The sequence below is a fragment of the Anomalospiza imberbis genome, chromosome 1, assembly GCF_031753505.1.
Source record: "Anomalospiza imberbis isolate Cuckoo-Finch-1a 21T00152 chromosome 1, ASM3175350v1, whole genome shotgun sequence".
Taxonomy (NCBI): Eukaryota; Metazoa; Chordata; class Aves; order Passeriformes; family Viduidae; genus Anomalospiza; species Anomalospiza imberbis.
Genome location: NC_089681.1, coordinates 133,738,134 through 133,757,352, shown reverse-complemented (window position 1 = coordinate 133,757,352; position 19,219 = coordinate 133,738,134). Strand labels below are relative to the sequence as shown.

General features: G+C 40.3%; 1 protein-coding gene and 1 long non-coding RNA gene across 10 annotated transcripts in view; both read right to left on the bottom strand.

The window, feature by feature from the left end:
- Nucleotides 1-19,219, bottom strand: part of MLLT10 (MLLT10 histone lysine methyltransferase DOT1L cofactor) — a 133,432-nt gene that overhangs the window by 99,581 nt on the left and 14,632 nt on the right. For 8 of the 9 annotated variants that reach the window (XR_011005827.1, XM_068212660.1, XM_068212674.1 and 5 more), the window contains one exon: nucleotides 1,586-1,640. The exons of the other annotated variant lie outside the window; for it this stretch is intronic. Coding sequence is in view for 7 of the 8 variants with exons in the window: in XM_068212660.1 (XP_068068761.1) it covers nucleotides 1,586-1,640 (55 nt within the window). In the remaining variant the exon portion in view is untranslated. The remainder of the gene's footprint in view (nucleotides 1-1,585; nucleotides 1,641-19,219) is intronic. 9 annotated transcript variants of the gene reach the window in all.
- LOC137487083 (uncharacterized) lies at nucleotides 4,543-9,128 on the bottom strand. The gene is made up of 2 exons (XR_011005831.1): nucleotides 6,143-9,128; nucleotides 4,543-6,021 (listed from the first exon to the last, which is right to left on the bottom strand). It is a non-coding gene; the product is annotated as an uncharacterized lncRNA (long non-coding RNA).

Below are 19,219 nucleotides of genomic sequence, written 5' to 3'. Positions count from 1 at the left end.
TTACAGAGGCTGGGTGTTTTGTGAAGAAAATATCAATTCCTATACCTCTCAGCTATGAAATATTCAGTATGACGTTTTCACTGATGAAAACACTTGGGTATGAAAATTATAGTACAGTGTTATATCTTTGCTATTGAAACTTAAAGCATTTCAATCTTCTAGAGTAATTCACTTTCAGACAAGAACTTATAATTACAATTAATAGAGCCATAAGAGAGGTAACTAACAGGATGCTCACATCTTTGATGCACACTATCAAAGTAAGTTCTCAAGACTTCATGCTAAAAAAAAATTTCAAGACCACCACAGCATATTAGCAAAGCATTCCCAAATACTACTTTACTACTATACTAAGTATAAAACCAGAACACACTTCAGCTACTTCATACTTCACAAATTTTCCTGTATATTTCAAGACATTTGAGGCTTTTTTATTACTATTTCCTAAAAATAAAGTGTCCAGCTGCCATTTCTAAAGAAATTAATTCAACATTGCATGTATCAACATGAGAGGAATAATAAAGAAGAGGAATAATACTTAAGTACTGGGTATAAAGTTCAGTGATGTGTCTGAGTCAGTTGACACTAAAATGGTAAACCTAGAGCATAGGTATATATATGAACAGAGCAGTCAAAGGTACACAAGGGAAAGGATAGATCAGCACAACATAAGCAGGCCCTGTGTTCCTGCAATTCAACTGCAACAGAAATAGCAAAGCTGCATCAACACTAAGCTAAGATACAAATTAGCTAGAATATCATGTACACAGCATAGAATCTGCAGAATAGAATTTACATAGACTGTCCAAGTGAATTCCAGAATACAGATCATACTTTCTCTTCTCACAAGAGAAAAGGCTCAATATCAAAATGACCTGGCTATATACAGATAGATGATGGATGGGAATTCAGAAGTATCTACTAGAGAGAGAAGGCAGCATTCCAAAAGTGATTCAAAAGTTAATTGAAATTTTACACTCCTATCACCCAGCTATTAGTATAAATATAATCAAGCCAGAATATTCAGTGGAGACTTTCTCTAGCAGTTCTACTCAGCAGGAGCAGAACTGATGACAACCTAAACAGTGAAATTAGAAAGATGCAAGGGAAAGGTAATCACTACTGCAACTTTCCAACTCTTAACTTCTTTGTTACAGAACCTATTAGTAAATCAGGCATGAAAGAGTCAACCTATGAAAATGCACTGGTGCATTCAGTCTGGGCTATAGACATAAAAAATTCCACTTTCCTCCATGAATGGTGCACTTTCAACAGCTTTCTATAAATGCTCAGGCTCCAACTAAATACACATAAAATTAATCCATTTTAGCCATTAAATCTTATGTTAAAATGCAGTTTTTCTTTTGTAACTTTTTTTCCTAAAAATGAAACTAAGAATAATGATAGATGTCCTCCAAGTAAACTGAACCTGAAGTGGACAAATAAGGGTTACTGTAAAACAGTTAACTCTTTCCAAGGCAGTCAGTGTTTTCTTTTATATTTAGGATCCCTGTAATTTTTTTCCACAGATTTATTTCCCTCATACAAAGTAAGAGAGTTCACAAAAATCAAGAATAAAACTTACCCCCATTATCTGTTCTCTTTAAAGCACCATCCTTATGAGGGCATAATTCACATCTCTAGGAAAAAAAGCAAAAGTAAAATAAAAAAATGGAATGATCATAGAAGCATTGAAAAAGAAACCACACACATTAAAACTGTTATCTGATATTAAGGAAGCAACCATTCTTTAAAAGTGAATGGGTGTGTTTTCCCTTAACCTTTACTTGACTATTAATGTTATTTTGTGAAAAATAAAGCTTTCTCCTCCAGATCTTCAAACTATGACACACATTAAAGCTACTCGTAGTTCTCCCTCCAGGATTTCCTTCCTGGGTTTCACATCCTGGAATTCTGGAGACAAGCCTCCAAAAACTATAGCACAGGGTGGACTTAAATGCCAAGAAGCTTGGACATAGTCTGAAACTCCCTACTGTATTTCCTTGTCCTAGCCTCTCCGTATTGACCAAGATGGTCAACCACGAGAAGTGCTGCGGACATGATCAGCACAGGTGCACACAGCTATGGCTGGCCACACAGTCTCTGCCAACTCCCACTTCTCCTGGGAGATGAAAACCAGCCTCACTTTCTGTCTCAGAAAAAGGAGGTCAGAAGTCGACAACTGTAGCAAAACCACATGTCTGGAAATAAGTAGTCTGATCACAAAATGACAGAATAAGCTGAGTTGCAAGGGACCCACAAGGTTCACCAAGGCCCAACTCTTAACCCTGCACATCACCACCCCAAGAGTCATCCCAATGTGCCCGAGTTTATCATCCAAACGCTTCTGGAACTCTGTCAGCACTCTTGGTGCCGTGACCACTTCCCTGGGGAGCCTATTAAGTGTGCAGCCACACTCAGGGTGAAGAATATTTATCTAATATCCAACCTAAACTTCCCTTGACACAACCTCAGGCCATTCCCTCAGGTTCTGTCACTGGTCACCACAAAGAAGAGATCAGTGCCTGACCCTCCTCTTCCCCTCACGAGGAACTTGTAGACTCCAATGCTGTTTTCCCTCAGTCTCCTCCAAGGTGAACAACCCAAGACACCTCAGCAGCTCCTCACAGGGCTTCCCCTCAATGCCCTTCACCATCCTCACAGCCCTCCTTTGGACACTCTAACAGTTTAATCTCTTTTTTATATTGTAGCACCCAGAACTGCCCCCAGCACTGGAGGTGAGGCTGCCCCAGTGCAGAGCAGAGCAGAGCAGGACAATCCCCTCCCTTGCCCTGCTGGCCATGCTGTGCCTGATGCCCTCCAGGACAGGGTTGACCCTCCTGGCTGCCAGGGCACTGCTGGCTCATGTTCAGCTTGTCATTGACCAGGACCCCCAGGTCCCTTTCCACAGGGCTGGCTCTTCAGCCTCTCATTTCCCAGTCTGTCTGTACATCTAGGGTTGCCCCATCCCAGGTCTGGCATTTGCCCTTCTTAAACTTCATACTGTTGGTGATTGCCCAGTGCTCTAATTTATTAAGTTATCTCTGCAGGGCCTCCCTGCCTTCAAAGGATTCAACAGCTCCTGCCAGTTTTGTATCATCTGCAAGCTTGTTTAATGTCCCTTCGAGTCCTGGGTCAAAGTCATCTATGATGTAATATTCTTCCAACATACACCAGGATCAGAACAGAACAGTTTTTCTGCTATCACTTCCTCCTATCAAGTTCCTAATATCATGTTTATCTCTAAGTGTAGACATACATGCTCTAGAGAGCATGCAAACCAATCCCAAACCAGAGATGACAGAAATTACTAGATTTGACACACATTCCATTTCAAGTGTTTCACATTACAAGCACAGGAACACCATAGGGGATCCTATACCTAGGAATCACCATATTACAACATTTATGTATTTCCAGATTAAGGACAACTCAAAGCATAGAAACCTAATAATCTTCTTAAGCAAATCAAGATCATCAGATGCAAACTTAACACCATATCCTTCAAAGAGAGTGGAACACCTCTTCTCCCCGTTCCCTGAACCTGAACAGAGCTATTCTCCATTACCAGCTAACTGATAAGACAGTAGATAAAAAAGCCTGTGATGCTAGAAGTGCCTCAGAAAAACACTGTGCAAACTTATTTGAGGAACTACAAATTCTATTCCTGAAATTCATAAGTCTAAAGTATATCTCGAGGACTATCTTAACCTGTCAGAAATTTGTAGTACTATCTTTCTTAACCTGCAAAAAAATTATATTAGCAGCAAAGAGGCTTTCATGGAGGGTAAAATGGAAAAAAAACCTTATTTTTTCTCAGTGCACTAGAATAGAGAGCTGCACACTGAAAGAAGAATCTTTAGGATTGTAGCCTTTTGTCTTTTGCTTCACTCATCTCACACACTCACAAAAATGATCAGCAATTTATTGAAAGTCAGCATTAAGTCTACGGTGAAATTTAGATACAAAAGTGGCTGAAAACATCTTAATCATTCTGCAAGTTGCCTGCAGACATGGATCATTACTTTTTGTTTTTTTAGTCAAGACATTGAAATTAACTGATCAGTACATTTTAAACAAAACCCTACATATTCAGTGTATTTGTGAGCTGTATCTTAACACTTCAGCTCTCCAAATATTAAATACTAAAGTGCTGAGAGACACACAGTACAACAGTTTCATTTCAGTGAATTTCTCATACACTGAACCAGATTTCTAAAGAAAGAAGCCTGATATGTATTGATGGTCACAGCACAATAAAGTTGGCTCCCACCCCAAAGCTGCAAGCTGGCAGCTTAAAGCCAGTGAGACGAGATGATGTAACTGAGAGAAGAGAAGCTGCTAACAGCTTCTACCTTGCCCCACCTCTGCAAGCCTCTGGAAGTCTGACATACATTTTCACTAGTGGCAAAACCAGTTTAGGAGGTTCTCTTCTTCCCTTCACCTCCCCCTCATTAATTTCTCTCTCCACCACTCCCTCAGCTACTGACACAACTATCTGTTGGGCTGCCCCTTAGAAGAGATCCGTGAAATAGCATGAAATAAACTTTTAAACATTTTTAATCTGGGTCATCTCAGTGATGCAATTTAAGTATAATTCCACAAATAGTGCATCAGCAAAACTGAAGGCAGGCAGCCACAGCACTGCAGCACCAGTAATTAAAGCATTAGCAAGCTTCTTGTACAAACATTACCACAAAATAAATCAAAATGATCACAGGACACTAAGATGCAATGACTTGAGCCAGTCCTTTATGCAGAAGAGTTAAGCATGCTCCATTCAGTCTCATCAGCTTCACCTGATTTATTTGTCCTTGTCTACAAGGACTCAGGTCCCTCATTAATCCTCTGCAGTCCTGGCTGCAACCAGTCAGAGACGATGCAAGCCAGATAATCAAAGTGGAGGTGGAAGTTTTGACAGTGGAAGAAAACTTGAGTGCAGAATTGCACTCATCTCTCATGGTGCTGAGAACGGGTAACTCTGCAGAGATATTTGCACTTCGATGACACAGAACACTTCTGGTGCTATGAAATCTGGCTACAATCTGCAATAAAGTAGCACCCTAGTAAGCTAACAGAGCAGACAGCTACCCCAAGCCCTTCTATTCCCTTTCTCTGCATTAGGAACCTAACTCCTTCCCAGCCTCCACACTCTCAGATTATGTCACCTACTTCTGCTCTGCCAAGTTTCAATACACACCATGTAGTAAAACCAGGAGCTTTGCCAGGTGGCAACAGTGAATGTCATGCCTTGAGACAAGTATCTAGCAGAGAATTTTTTTTTCTTTAAACTAACACTTTATTACTAGTTCTAAAATGGATGGAATAACACTTTGATCCTTTCATCATGCATATTGATGATGCAACACAGTATATGGAATAATCTGATGATCCATACACATGGTCTCTAATATTTGAGCACAAGGACCATGACAGGGCTCTTTTCTCCAGTTGTGGTTATAAATCTTATCTCTGGCAAAGTTTTCTGACACAGATTTATTGTCTGAATATTCAGAAACACAGGGGGGACTTCTAAACCCATGCAGGGCAGAGGGAGTAGGTAGCAGGGGCAGATACAACACCTGCAAGACACCACACCACAAATAGGGCAAGCTGGAATGACTGATCAACAATTCCGACAAACATCATCAGGTTAAGCAGCACAAATATGAACACTACAGAGGCTATTTGTAACCCTAGAGAATAACTACGTCCTTTGGTATGCTAAAGAGCACTAGTCCAATACAGGGAGGTGCAGCAGTGCATGTGGTGCTGTCGGTACAGGCAGCTGAGTTAGATCTGAAGAGAGTGAAGAGACAAATACTGGCTGAAGGAACACAATGAAGTTGTAGAAAATGACATCATCCTTCTCCTTCCTGTCCTTAGAGAGTGTAAGAACATCTCATTTTTGCAGCTCTTTGGTGGAAGAGACTAAGTTCATGGATCTAGCTTCTGTCCGTGCAGAATTGGGGTGAACTCTCAGCAGGAAGGGCTTTAGACTATGAGGTCTCCTGTAGAGGACTAAAGTGAAACCAATCTCAGAGCTGTGAAGCTGGAAGAGTCTGACAGCGTGACTGTCACAACTCACTTCTGAGCTACATAAACAGCAACTTAATTAAGTAAACAAAGTCTGATCCTATACCTTTAGCATTCAGGCGAACTGAGATTGCCTGGGTCTGATGAAAAACCCACTGCCTCCTGAGGAGTCCAGTCTTTAAAACATCACCCAGCAGAGAACTAAAATCAGAAGCATGCAAGATCCATGCAGAAAAAAAGAAACTTTTTATCCCCTCAAAATTATTAAAAAAGGAAAAATAACCAAGAAGAAATAAAGAACTGATTTTTTTTTTAATTTAGGAAAAAAAAAAAAACAGAGGTATCCACTAAATATATCCATCAGAATAAAGTTGCAAGAATGGAAGACCACAGTAAAAGGAGCTAAATAATTCCAGCTTCCCATACTGAATCGAGTCCAACTTGGCTCCACTGCATTGTGGTATGAAGTACCACAATAAAGTTCTTCCTTTATTCTAGATAAACATGCCTTTCCATTTTAACCAGGACTAAGAGCTACCTCAACCAGCATTAGGTAACATTATACAAATAAAATTTTTTAAGTCTTTGTGGTAAACCTAGCTCTACCAATTTTTCAACTGGAAAGGCATAGAGAAACTGATTCAATCCAAGAGACTACCTTATTCATGTTGAAATTAAGGGAAAAAGAAAAAAGCACATGGTAAATAGCAAGATAAAGAGAGACAGGGACAAGACTATTCATGCAGGAGAGAAGAAAAACAGTAATAGGAATATAACATTGTTCTTCCCTCAGGGTTCAGAAAATTTGGAGCACATTCATAAAGCATCATCTGCAGACACCCATTATATGCTGTGTCTTGTTATAAGAAAACAAAGGTCAAAGAATTCTTTGCACATAATTTACTGAACTGTGGCCCAAGCTAGGCCATTGGAACCATTCACCTGAATAATGACTGTCAACCAAGTAAAATCCTGCAGGACTGAATTCCCAGCATTGCAATGAGGCAATAAAACCTTTCTTTCAATGTGACCTGTTAACCTAAATAACACAAGATCTACAGCAGATTAAACAGACCACCGTTCCTTAAAGCTAGCCAAGACACCAGGCTGCAGTTCCAGCTGACTTTACTAGAGGCTCACTTTAAGGTAGCATAATTGCACTGTGCTGCCAGAAGATCACTGACCATCCCCTGCTGTGTCCTTTCTACTGTCTTCCTTGCTCTGGGAAAAGCATTCCACTGACTGTATGGAAATCCTAACCAGTAACCTAAAAATATTTTTTTTTTTTTCAGTCAGATCACTTCTTTGAGCCACCTTCCATAAACAACCAATGTCAGATAATAAATGTTACCTGACACTATGGACAGGTGGTCAGGAAAGGATATAAAGGATATAACTAGCTTATCTGGGAGGTGGTATTATCTACACTGGCTACAAATCAGAGTGGAAGTCCAGTCGAAGGCCTTACTTTCAAAAGGACAGAAGGAAGGACAGAAGGAAGGAAAGCATACACTCGAAACAGACTAATTTTATGCTGGTAGTAATACAGGCAGATTTCTTGCTCAGTTTTGTTTTGGTATTTCCCTGACATTCATGTATTTCAAGATTTTCAACAGACATCAACCATATATGCAAAATGTTGCATTTCGATACTTAAATTCCCTGTCAAGGTGCGTATACCCAGCACGACACACGTCCAGAGCAGTTTTTATTCTCCAAAATACATTTTGATCACAGAATTACTGTTTCATACTGCTTGACAATAGGAGAAAAAAAACCAAAACCCCAAGCCTCAACAGTATTTAACTGAAAGAAACAACTCTGTGAGATTGCAATGCATGATCCATGAAGTTACAAATGACAAAAATAGTGAGTTACATACAATCAGCATAACAGTTCGCGAAATCCGACATTCAACCTCTTTCAATCTTTTTCATCAAAAGGAGTTAAAAGTTAGCAGACAAAACATTTTATTCTGCTGCTTCTGTTAATTATTAAACAAACAGAAGAATAGTTAAATCCACTTGTTGCAATTTTATCTCACAACATGAGCTGGAAGACAGAAGCAGAGAACAAAATGGAGTCCCCACAAAGCAGGAGGAAAAGTGTCAGTGACCTGACATGCCATTTAGAAAGCCACAAGTCTGTGGGGCTGGAGGGGATCTACCCAAGGGTACTGAGGGAGCTGGCAGAAGAGCTTGCCAACTCACTTTCCACCATTTACCAGCAGCCCTGGCTAACCAAGGAGGTCTCAGTTGATTGGAGATTAGCAACTGAGACACTTATCTACAAGGAAGGCTGAAAGGAAGATTCAGGGCATTGCAGGACTGTCATCCTGACCCCAGGGCTGGAAAGGTCATGAAGCAGATCACCTTGAGTGCCATCACAGGGCATGTGCTGAACAACCAGGAAAATCAGGCTCAGCCAGTATGGGCAGGTCCTGCTTGACTGACCTGATCTCCTTTCCTGTGATAAGATGACCCACTTAGTGGATGGGTGAAAGGCCGTGGATGTGCCTACCTGGACCTCAGGAAAGCCTTTGGCACCGTTTCCCACAGCATCTCCTGCAGGAACTGGCTGCTGGTGGCTTGGCCGGGTGCTCTGTTGGATGCGCAGGAAACTGTTGGCATGGCCGGGCCCAGAGGGTGCTGGTGAATGGAATCACATCCAGCAGAGCTCCCCAGGGCTCAGTGCTGGCACCAGCTCTGCTCAAAATCTTTATCAGTGATCCACATGAGGGGATCCAGGGCACCCTCAGTCAGTCTGCAGACACACCGAGCTGGGTGGGAGGGCTGGGCTGCTGAAGGCTCTGCAGGGGGATCTGGACAGGCTGCATTGATGGGCAGAGGCCAGAGCTCTGAGGTTCAGCAAGGCCAAGTGCTGGGCCTGCTCCTGCCCTTGGGTCACAACAACCCCTGCAGCTACAGGCTGGGGCAGAGCGGCACGAAAGATGCCTGGAGGAAAAGGTCCTGGGGGTGCTGGTCAACAGCAGCTGAACGTGAGCCAGAGAGTGCCCAGGTGGCCAAAAGGCCAATGGCATCCTGGCCTGGATCAGCAACAGTGTGGCCAGCAGCACCAGGGCAGTGACCATAACCCTGTACTCAGCACTGGTGAGGCCACACCTCACATCCTGGGTTCAGTTCTGGGCCCCTCAATTCCAAAAGGACATTGAGGTGCTGGAGAATGTCCAGAGAAGGGCAATGGAGCTGGGGAAGGGCCTGGAGCACAAGTCTGATGAGGAGCAGCTGAGGGAGCTGGGGATGTTTAGCCTGGAGGAGGCCCAGGGAATAGCTTATCTACAACTCCACATCTCTGTGCTCTCTGACAAAGTGTGTAGCAAGGTGAGAGTCAGTCTCTTCTCCTAGGTAGCAAGTGACAGGACAAGAGGAAATGACCTCAAGTTGCACCAGAGGAGGTTTAGATTGCATATTAGGAAAAAATTTCTTCACTGAAAGGGCGATCAGGCTGATGGGAACAGGCTGCCCAGAGAAGTGGCAAAATCACCATCCCTGAAGTGCTCAAAAGGCATATGGATGTGGCACTTAGACACACAGTTTAGTGGTGAATACGGTAGTGCTGAGTTAACAGCTGGATGTGATGATCACAGAATTTTTCTCCAACCTTAACCTTCATTAGATGATTCTATGAATCCTTCAAATTCTTATGACTTTTTAAAAAATTAACCTAGGAGGAAAGAGTCATTTGCCAAGCCTTTTATTGCTTTACTTCTGAATTTACTTTCAAATACATCTGTTTTACAGCATGCCATGCTACTAGGTATTTCTGTGCATAACAACATGCACTAATTCAACATACTTTCCCAAAGCACATGGACAGATTTACAAAGGTAAGCAAAGCAGCTGATCAGAAGGTTAGTGTCTAATAAATGGCTTTCCAACTGGCAGCCCATGATGCTCTTAGCAGCCCCAATTCCCACTTATCAGTAGCTGCAGAAGCTTGCAGCACAACTGACTGTGTCCAGATACTCATATCCCAAGTTCTGTGATACAGCTTCACCTGCCTTCACCAGTATTCCATAACATTTTGTCTCACTCTTGGGTGTTACCAGAAAAAAAAGACACCTGTAGAAGTCACCTATAATACTCTTTACTATATGTAAGATGATCTTTCCCAATCCTACAGACTTCAAATATGCTAGGTAGTCTTAAATACTACTACTTCAAATAATACTTTAATAATAATACTCTAATAATATCTTGATATGGATTTAAAAACTGGTTAGGAGGGTAAAGATCTTGATATGGGTAGTTATTTTAGTTAAAGCAAAACAACTTAATGCTGGCAGACACATCTATTGCTGTCAAAAATGTAAATATTCTGAGAAAAAAGACTATTTAGAAAACCGCTCTGAACACAAAGTTTATTAAAAATCAATCTAGAGTTTCAGTTATGCCAATGCTGTACATACGTCATCCAACCTATACATAACTATTTGAAGTTTATTCAATTCTTTCAGTGAAAAATTATCTTCTAAGCTCAAAATGTTCTTGCTATTTATTTTCCTTCTCCCCTAAAGGATCTGAAATTAGTACTTCATTTTCTCCATGGGAAAGAATCCTGTATTTTCTAATTTCCTTTTATACTTTCCATGTTCCTCTTACGCTAGTGTGTTTTCATCAATGGGAAAAAAAATTGAAGTAAAAATGTAACACATGTACATTGGAATGAAAACACTGAAGACAGGAAAAATTTTCTTTTCCTCCTAATAAACCTGGAAAAATCTGGGATAATTTGTGTTAGACTCAGAAAAATATGGTACGGAACAACCAATGTAAACACAGCTCCGTCTATAAAGATACACCATATTCTAAAAACACTTCAATGAAAGTGTGCTAATTGGAATTGAGAACCACAGACAACTAGATTATAGTTAATAGCAAACCTAACTGATATTCAGCTAATCAGAGGCTATCTACAGAAAAACAAGTTTCTTAGAGCCTACAAAGGAACAACTTTTGCAAGACTAGACAACAAAAAGAAAAACCCACAGACAATTTGCAGAGTAGTGCAAACCAGTACACTGCTGCCAAGGTATTTCATCTGAAAATTTAGATCTTCCCATAAATTCTATCAATAGATGCAAATTTACAGGCAGTTAGCACAAGAACAAACCCAGCAACAAGATATGCACCACACTGACCACATCTACATCTGCTGGCAACAGCTCACCCCCACCCTCAGCAGAGACATCTCATCTCTCAATTCCCTGCTTCAAAACATCTTCAATGAAGCAAGATCACTACTGCCAACATACAAAGACCAACCAGTGAAGATCAACATCTCAGCCCTTGAAGCTTCAAGAAAGTCCAGTAAAACTCACAAGCATTTCCAACAGCAGCTGAAAATTACTGAACCTCTACTCACACCAAGCTTAGGCTATCTATTCATACCAAATGTTTTTACTCTGATATTTTGCTGATAATTTCTTTTGTGCTTTTTTTTTTTTTTAACCAATTGGGTACTATGAAAATTCCTGTTAGTTTCTTTCTATTTTTACATCCATACTTTGTAATACTTGCCAGAGTCAGAAACTCATTTTTCCCCTGCTCAATGCAGCAAAAATGATGAGTTGCTTTAGGAACACGTGGCCCAGCCAAAGAAGAGATTTCTATCTACAAAACCAAATCCACACTTCTTTATCAGTTTCTAAAATACAGTGGCATAGCAATATACTTTATCAATATTCTCAACCTATGGTATCTTCAGACCTTATAAACTCACAAAATACCCACCTTCACTATTTTGAACTAAATGACTCCGCAAATGATATCTTAAAACCATGTCAGGATTTGAAGCACAAGTCGGCAAGGAGCTAACTACACAATTTTTCAAATATCCAAAAAGAGGCAAATGAAAGCTGCAATGTTTCACTGTGATTCACACCAGACTCCAGTGTTCATAAACCACAACGAAGAACCAACAGGAATCAAAGTATCTTCTGCCACATCCAAGAATCCCCAACTGGCTGACATCACTAATAGAGCAAACGAATGCATGCTGTCAGCACTTCTCTTCCAAAGTGCTATGTTCTGCAACTTGACAACTTAAGAAATTAAGTCATCTTCATCTTCAAATAACCATTTCTTGATGCTGACAAATTTGCCAAATCTCTGCCCCATCTCTATTCAGTCATCTCTCCCAGGAGAAAGAAAGAACTTTTTTTTAAAGCAGACAGTTGACAGGTAAAAGAAAAACAGACTAACTACCTGAAGCATTTTGGGGTTTATACCTGGATAAATTAAAGAGATTCAACATAGTTCTTTTTTATCAAGGCATCATATAAAAATATATGCAGATTCAGTTAGCCCTGTCAGAAACATTACTATAGATAATAAATTTGTAGAATATGACAAGAAGATTAGAAGCACTCAACATGCAAATCTGCATTCTTCCAAGACCTTCCACTCAGTAAGTACTACAGGTCATACTTAGTCATACTTTCACTCATGTGTATGGAAGTGAGATAATGTATAGTACAATGTAACATAGTGATGACATACAAGGTGTATTATGATCTGGCTTCTCCAACTTTGAAAGTCCAAAACCATAAATCTTCTACCATATACTTAAGACTAGTAAGCCCTGCTAGATGTTGCACAAATCCAAATTATAAACATACATAAAGTTTATGATTCACACATTGATCTTCAAGATAAAGCATCAGAAGGCCATGAGAAATGCCTGTCACATTTGGCTGCAGTTTAGTCCAAGTAAACATCCAATTTTTTTTATCTGCTTGAAAGTTATGCAACTGACCCAATTCAATCTACATGAAGAAAATACAATACACAACGGTTCATTTCAATGTTCTTCTGCAACATCACAGCTTTATCCTAAAAATTCCTAGCTATAAAATATTAGCATCAATTCTAAGCAAGGCTTCTCACAAGTTGAGGAACTCCTTGCTTACTTTAGAGACGACTTCTGCCAGTGAATACAATGAAACACTCAGAAAACATTTCCACATAAGGATTATTAAATTCCTGTAAGGGAAAATGTTTTGTTCTAGCCTCACTTTGGTTAGTAATTTTGCCAAAGAACCTTCAGACTATTTACTGAAGTACCTCATATATTGACATCTATGCTAAAAAATTTTCGATCAAGTAGTACTTGAGTGATGTAACACTGTTTTAAAGCTTTAATACTCTATGTAACCATGATTTGCATAATGTAATTATAAACTACTGCATAAATTACATGTACATTTCAGTAAACTGTAGCTAATCAAAAGAAAAAGTAGCAGACCTTTTCTCTGCTGTGGGAAAGTGCTCCAGATAAGTTTATGAACTCATCTGTGTATTTACAAACCAAGTAACAAGTATGCATACAAGCGGGGAAAAATACAGCACACAAAAAAAAAAGCATGAAGGAAGCACCATCAGAAATGTCATTAACACTCCCACTTCGATAGGCTGGAGAAGTACACAGAAACTACACTGCACTTCTGCAGCACCTTCTGCACGTCTTGTACTACTAACCTTGAAGACCACACATTGTAATGCTAAACAATTCTGTCATCTTTAGAGCTGCACTACAACAAGATTTTAGGTCTGTATTCACTACATACACCAACAAAATGTGAACAGGAAAAAATATTTTCTTGTACTCATGGAATGCAAAGCAAACAACACTCACCCATCTATGTAATGGACAAGAAATACACATCAATCCATAGTATTTCAAAATAAAAATTTTCACCTTCACTACAATCAGAACACCACAAAGTTTCCACAATCATTCTGCTTTTCTCTCTTATTCTTTTCAGTCCAATTTTGCCTGCTACCTCCCCAGTTACTTTCCTTATCCTGACTTTCTTATGCCCCACCTGTGGCACCAAGACACACCATGGCGAGTTGAACCTGGCTGGATACTAGGTGCTCACCAACACTCACTGTCACTCCCCTCCTCAGCTGGACAGGGGACAGAAATTGAAAAAAAGGCTCCTAGGTCAAGATAAAGACAGGGAGAGATCACTCACTAGTTACCATCATGGGTAAAGCAAATTCAGTTTGGGGAAAAATTAACTTATTACCAAGCAAGTCAGAGTAGGATAATGAGAAAATAAAAACAGAATCTTAAAATACCCTCTCCCCACCCTTCCCTTCTTCCCAGGCTCAACTTCACTCCCCATTTCCACTACCTTCTCTCACCCAACACCACAGGGGAATGGGGGCTGTGGTAAGTTCATCACATGCCTTTTCCTCTTCCTTCTCAGGGGTAGAAATCCTCACATTCTTCCCAGCCCCAGCATGGAGCCCCTCCCACAAGAGACAGTCCTCTACCAACTTGTCTAACAAAAGTCTTTCTCACAGGCTCCATTTCTTCATAAGCTGCTCCAGCATGTCCCCCCTTCCGTGGGGAGCAGTCCCATAGGAAAACTGCCCCAGTACGGAACCCCAGTAGGTCCCAAGTCCTGCCAGCAAACCTGCTCCAGCATGGGCCTCTGTCTACATAAGTCCTGCCAGGAGCCTGCTCTAGCATGGGCTTCCCATGGGGTCACAACCTTCTTCAGGTGCATCTACCTGCTCCAGCATGGAGTCCTCCACAGGTTGTAGGTGGGTTTCTGCTCCCCGGTTGCCTTCCATGGACTGCAGGAGGACAGCCTGCCTTCCCACAGTCACCACCAGCTGCAAGGGAATTACCACTCCAGCACCTGGAGCACCTCCTCCCCCTCCTTCTTCACTGACCTTGGTGTCTGCAGAGTTGTTTCTCTCACACATTCTCACTCCTCTCTCCAGCTGCAGTTTCTATTCAGCAGGGTTTTTTATCTGTCCTTAAATATGTTATCTCAGGGGCACTGCCACAGTTGCTGATTGGTTCAGCCTTGGCCAGCAGCAGGTCTGTCTTGGAGCTGGGCAGGCACTGGCTCTGTCAGACACGGGATGTTTCTGGCAGCTTCTCAGAGAAATCCCTCCTGTAGCCACCTTATTAACAAAACTTTGTCACACAAACCCAATATAGTGTGTTCTCCCTAAGTATCCTTAGGCAGGCTTTTTATTCAAGATACCCAGCTAAAAACAAATATTCAATGTCTTCTAGACCGCACATTCATAAAGCCAGACAAATAACAAAAGCACGCAGATCAACTTTTCTGTAGTGTGCTCAAAACTAAAGCAATTATTCTAGTAGTATTTGTTACAATAGTCTTAAAGTAGCTGTAATAATATTCTTGCATAAAGTGTCCTTTAAGGAAAAATATGGATACACATTAAAGAAACATTTATTTCAGCATTACTTTAAGAATTATTTCAAGGGATATCTTCAAAGAAACTACATGGTATATTAGTCCTTACTGATGGACAGTATTCAAATTGAAAAAAAAAGGAAGTTTTCTTCTTCTAAAATAAAGTTAATAAAGTTTCAGTCACCTGTATTGTGACCATATTTAGTCTAGTTTAGACTTACATTCAGTCTAGTTTACAGATACAGCTGTTAATAAATACAGATCCCACTCCCCTGAAGGCAGCCTGTTGAGCCAGAGGTGTCAGAGCTCTGATCAAAAACGTGTCTGCATATTGAAAGACTGAATTCCTAGTTTCTCCTTCTTTGCCTCTTTCTGTTTAGACAAAAGGCAAGTAATACCACACGTATGCTTATTTTATACGACATAAATGCTGGGAGTGAGGTGTAAAAATATGGAAACATTAAACAATTCTTATGAGCAAGTCTACCAAAAAACTTGTAGATGAATGTGATGAAATTATAAAAATATAATTTGGAGAGAGCTCCAACTCTTGTTATATTAACAATTTTTTTAAATTAAAATTCAAGTGCTCAGACTCTGAATCATCTGTGCAGCAGATGCAGGTGCAGCTCAGGTCTCGTAGGACAACCAGCAGGAACCTATTGCTATGAACACACAGCGTACCTGAACTGGGTAAACAGTACAGCGGCACTTCTACTGCTCTGAACCCGTAAGTACTGACTATGGTCTAAAGGTACTCTGCAATGACAGTCGTTCTGTCTCCACACCAGGTTCCAGGAAACACATGTGCAAACACAGACACTCTGGTTATGCCAGACTGAGCTGAGATCCAGATGGATGCTATCTCAAGTCTTATGTGGCTAACTCCACAGGGAGTCACAGTCCCCTAAACACATTTCCCAGGACTAAGCCATCCAGGTGGCTTATTAGACAAGCTGTAGTCACACAAACGTGCTGACTCAGTTCTGGACCACAACTGCATTTAACTTCATAAGCCACCCCACCAAGAAAAAAACACACAGAAATGCCAAGCGAAAAAAACACCACTGTTACGACATTAGATTAATTTGTACCACGTCCAAACTGATTCTTCCAGATGCAAGCACAGGATTACAATATTCATATTCCTGTGAAACAGATCAACAGCACAGTGATTCACCTGCAATGCAAGCAATCCGACCTCACGTTTAGCATCTGAGCTACACTTTGAGGTAGTAAAACTTCCTGGAATTCTTAATGCTTAGGTTCAGTACAGAGATCTCCTGGTCTCTCTGAATCAAGCTGGATCCAGAAGAACAGGACCTACACATAGCTAAAAAGCCCAACCAAGCTACCTGCACAAATGGTGAACTCCTGCCTGGTATCTCTACCACACACATTACTGCAGCTTCATGATGAGTATGAAGAGTAGCAGCTGGTAGTAAACCATAAACACATTATCTATTTGTACCCCACTATATACTATATTTAAATTACTCTTAACAGAATCATCACGGAAGATGTTTGACACATAACAGGATTATGGGCTACAAAAAGTCTTTTCGAACAACAGCTGTGCTACAGATCCTGAACTTAGTTCCCAGTCTTTCTTTGGGTACCTGAACTATCAGCCCTCGGACGACACACATGCACCATCCAATTTCTTAAGCCAGGATCCAAAGTCCTTATGTAGGAGTACATATATGTAGGAGTACATATATATATACAACCTCACATAGACCTCAAAATTATTTTTTTCTGCATCAATATGTACTTGCCCTGCTTTTTGACTCAGAAGTTCAGATACATCTGAAGACACCAAAAGGGCCCACTATGCAGGGTAGTAGCAGCTGGTGCTGACACAGGCAAAGCTGGGAGCAGTCGCCGCCCATCTTGAAGAGACTTGAATTTCAAGCTCACCATAGATCATAAATGAGCTGATTTAGAGAAAACTTAAGACTTTTCAAGCAATAGTTAAAAACTTACACGTTGATGTAAAAATTGCGTACTGGATTACAATCTTCAATTATGTCCTACATAAGCATGATTAAAAAGTAAGCCAAATAAATTACCAGCCACCTCAATACATCCATTATCCAAACAGCTCAGGTTTATGAAAAGGCACACTTTCTCTCACACACAGAGAAAAACATGACCCTGCTGGAACCAAAATTCAATATGACTTGTCCAGCATGGAGCAGTGCTTTCCAACTAGTAACTGATCATTCAGCAGCCAAGACCATTCAGCTGGCTCCCAGCTGACCAACAAAAACACAGAAGTCAGCCAGACACCACTATGGCTCCTACCCAGCACATACCACCCTAGAAGCAGCATACAAAAGAATGGGAACACAGTACACACGAGCGCATGACATTTCATAGTACATGGGAAGCCACCTGTCCTAGTCCGGTGTTAAGTGAACTTCTCTGGTGAGCCACCAACTTGCATCATGTGCTCCTGAGTTAGTCCATTTCTTTTCATTGTTAAAGCAAGACTAACTTTAGTGTGAGCAATTAGCTGCAGTTGCTTCCCGTATGAATTTATCTGCCCAGCAGCTGAAGCTTAAAAAAGAAAAACAACCAAGAAATGCACCCCAAAAACACACAACACAGACAGCATCAGCATGGAAAAAATGCCTTGAGCACAATACTGAGGTCTTTTTAAAGATTAAAAGTAAGCAAGCAAAAGCATAGTCAATGTAATATGGTAATTTAATTCTGGTTTTGTTTATAGGCAAAAAGGCCAAGAGAAAAACTAAGCTTCAGTCTCATACAGTGATGATAATTCAGTCTCATTCAGTGATGATGTTTGCTTTTCTAAGTAAGTGTCTTAAAAGTTCTGGAATTTCTTTTTTCAATACAAAATCAGAATCAAACAGACACTGTTTCGTAGAAACAAGAACAGAATACACCAGGCAGAAAATTCAGTTATCGCTATTCCTTCTTCACTTCAAATAGCTAAGTAGTCTATCAAAGCTATTCTCTTGGTAAAATCAAGAAATTATCATAACGTAGAGACACATTGTTTATTATAGAACTCTGGACAGTTCTTTTTCACTCCTTGTGTCACAAGAAGCCAGGATTAACTATATCCCAAACCACAAGGATTCCCTATCATACTCTTGGAAAACCCTCTTTTAGTCACCAGCTGTCTTTCTCTCTCCTCTGTATTTTTAACTTTGCTATCAACCTGTACATATCAAACTCAGCAACACTAAAAATGCTACTCTTAAAATTTTACACAGCTGATTGTCTCCCCATGAAAAGAAACACCATTTCTTTAGAAAGGATTTTGATTTTCCATTGACAAATACTTGAAGAGCATTGACAAAAGTCAATCCCTTCTTGCTCCCACCAATAGGTCTGCTTTGGAAGAACTAAACCAGTCTTGATTACCCTGAGCATTAGGAACACGTGGCAAAAAGTGGGGAAAAGCAGAGGAATGAGATTCTTTAGACCTGTGCCAAAAACTCATTCAACAGTAAGTGTTGCCACTGTTTCTATAGCACTTTAGATTAGAAAAGGAAATAGGTACAGCAAACAGGTCATGTAAACACACTGATAGTCACTGACAGTAACTGAAAATTTGGTCTCTGACTCCTCATTTTTTAGATACAAACGTTAGAAACAGTTTACACACTGCTCTAAGATGCTTCACCACCTTCTCTTCCGATGAAATTTTTTTCAGAGGCAAAGGAACAGCTTAGTCTTTCTAAATACTCTCACTTCTCTCAGGTTGTCTTTTGCAGGAAGACAAACTAAGATGTGTCAAGTAGGGAGAAATGGGATTCTCTTTTTCTAAAAATGTCTGACATCACCCAGTTTCATCTAACAAACATACATGTCTGACCAAAACAAAACTTCAGGTAACCACAGTATAAAAAAAAAAAAAAAAAAAAAAAAAAAGCATTATCTGAATCCCCAATATCTACCACAAAAGAATTAGAAAAAGCAGAAAGAAAATTCTTCAATTCTCAG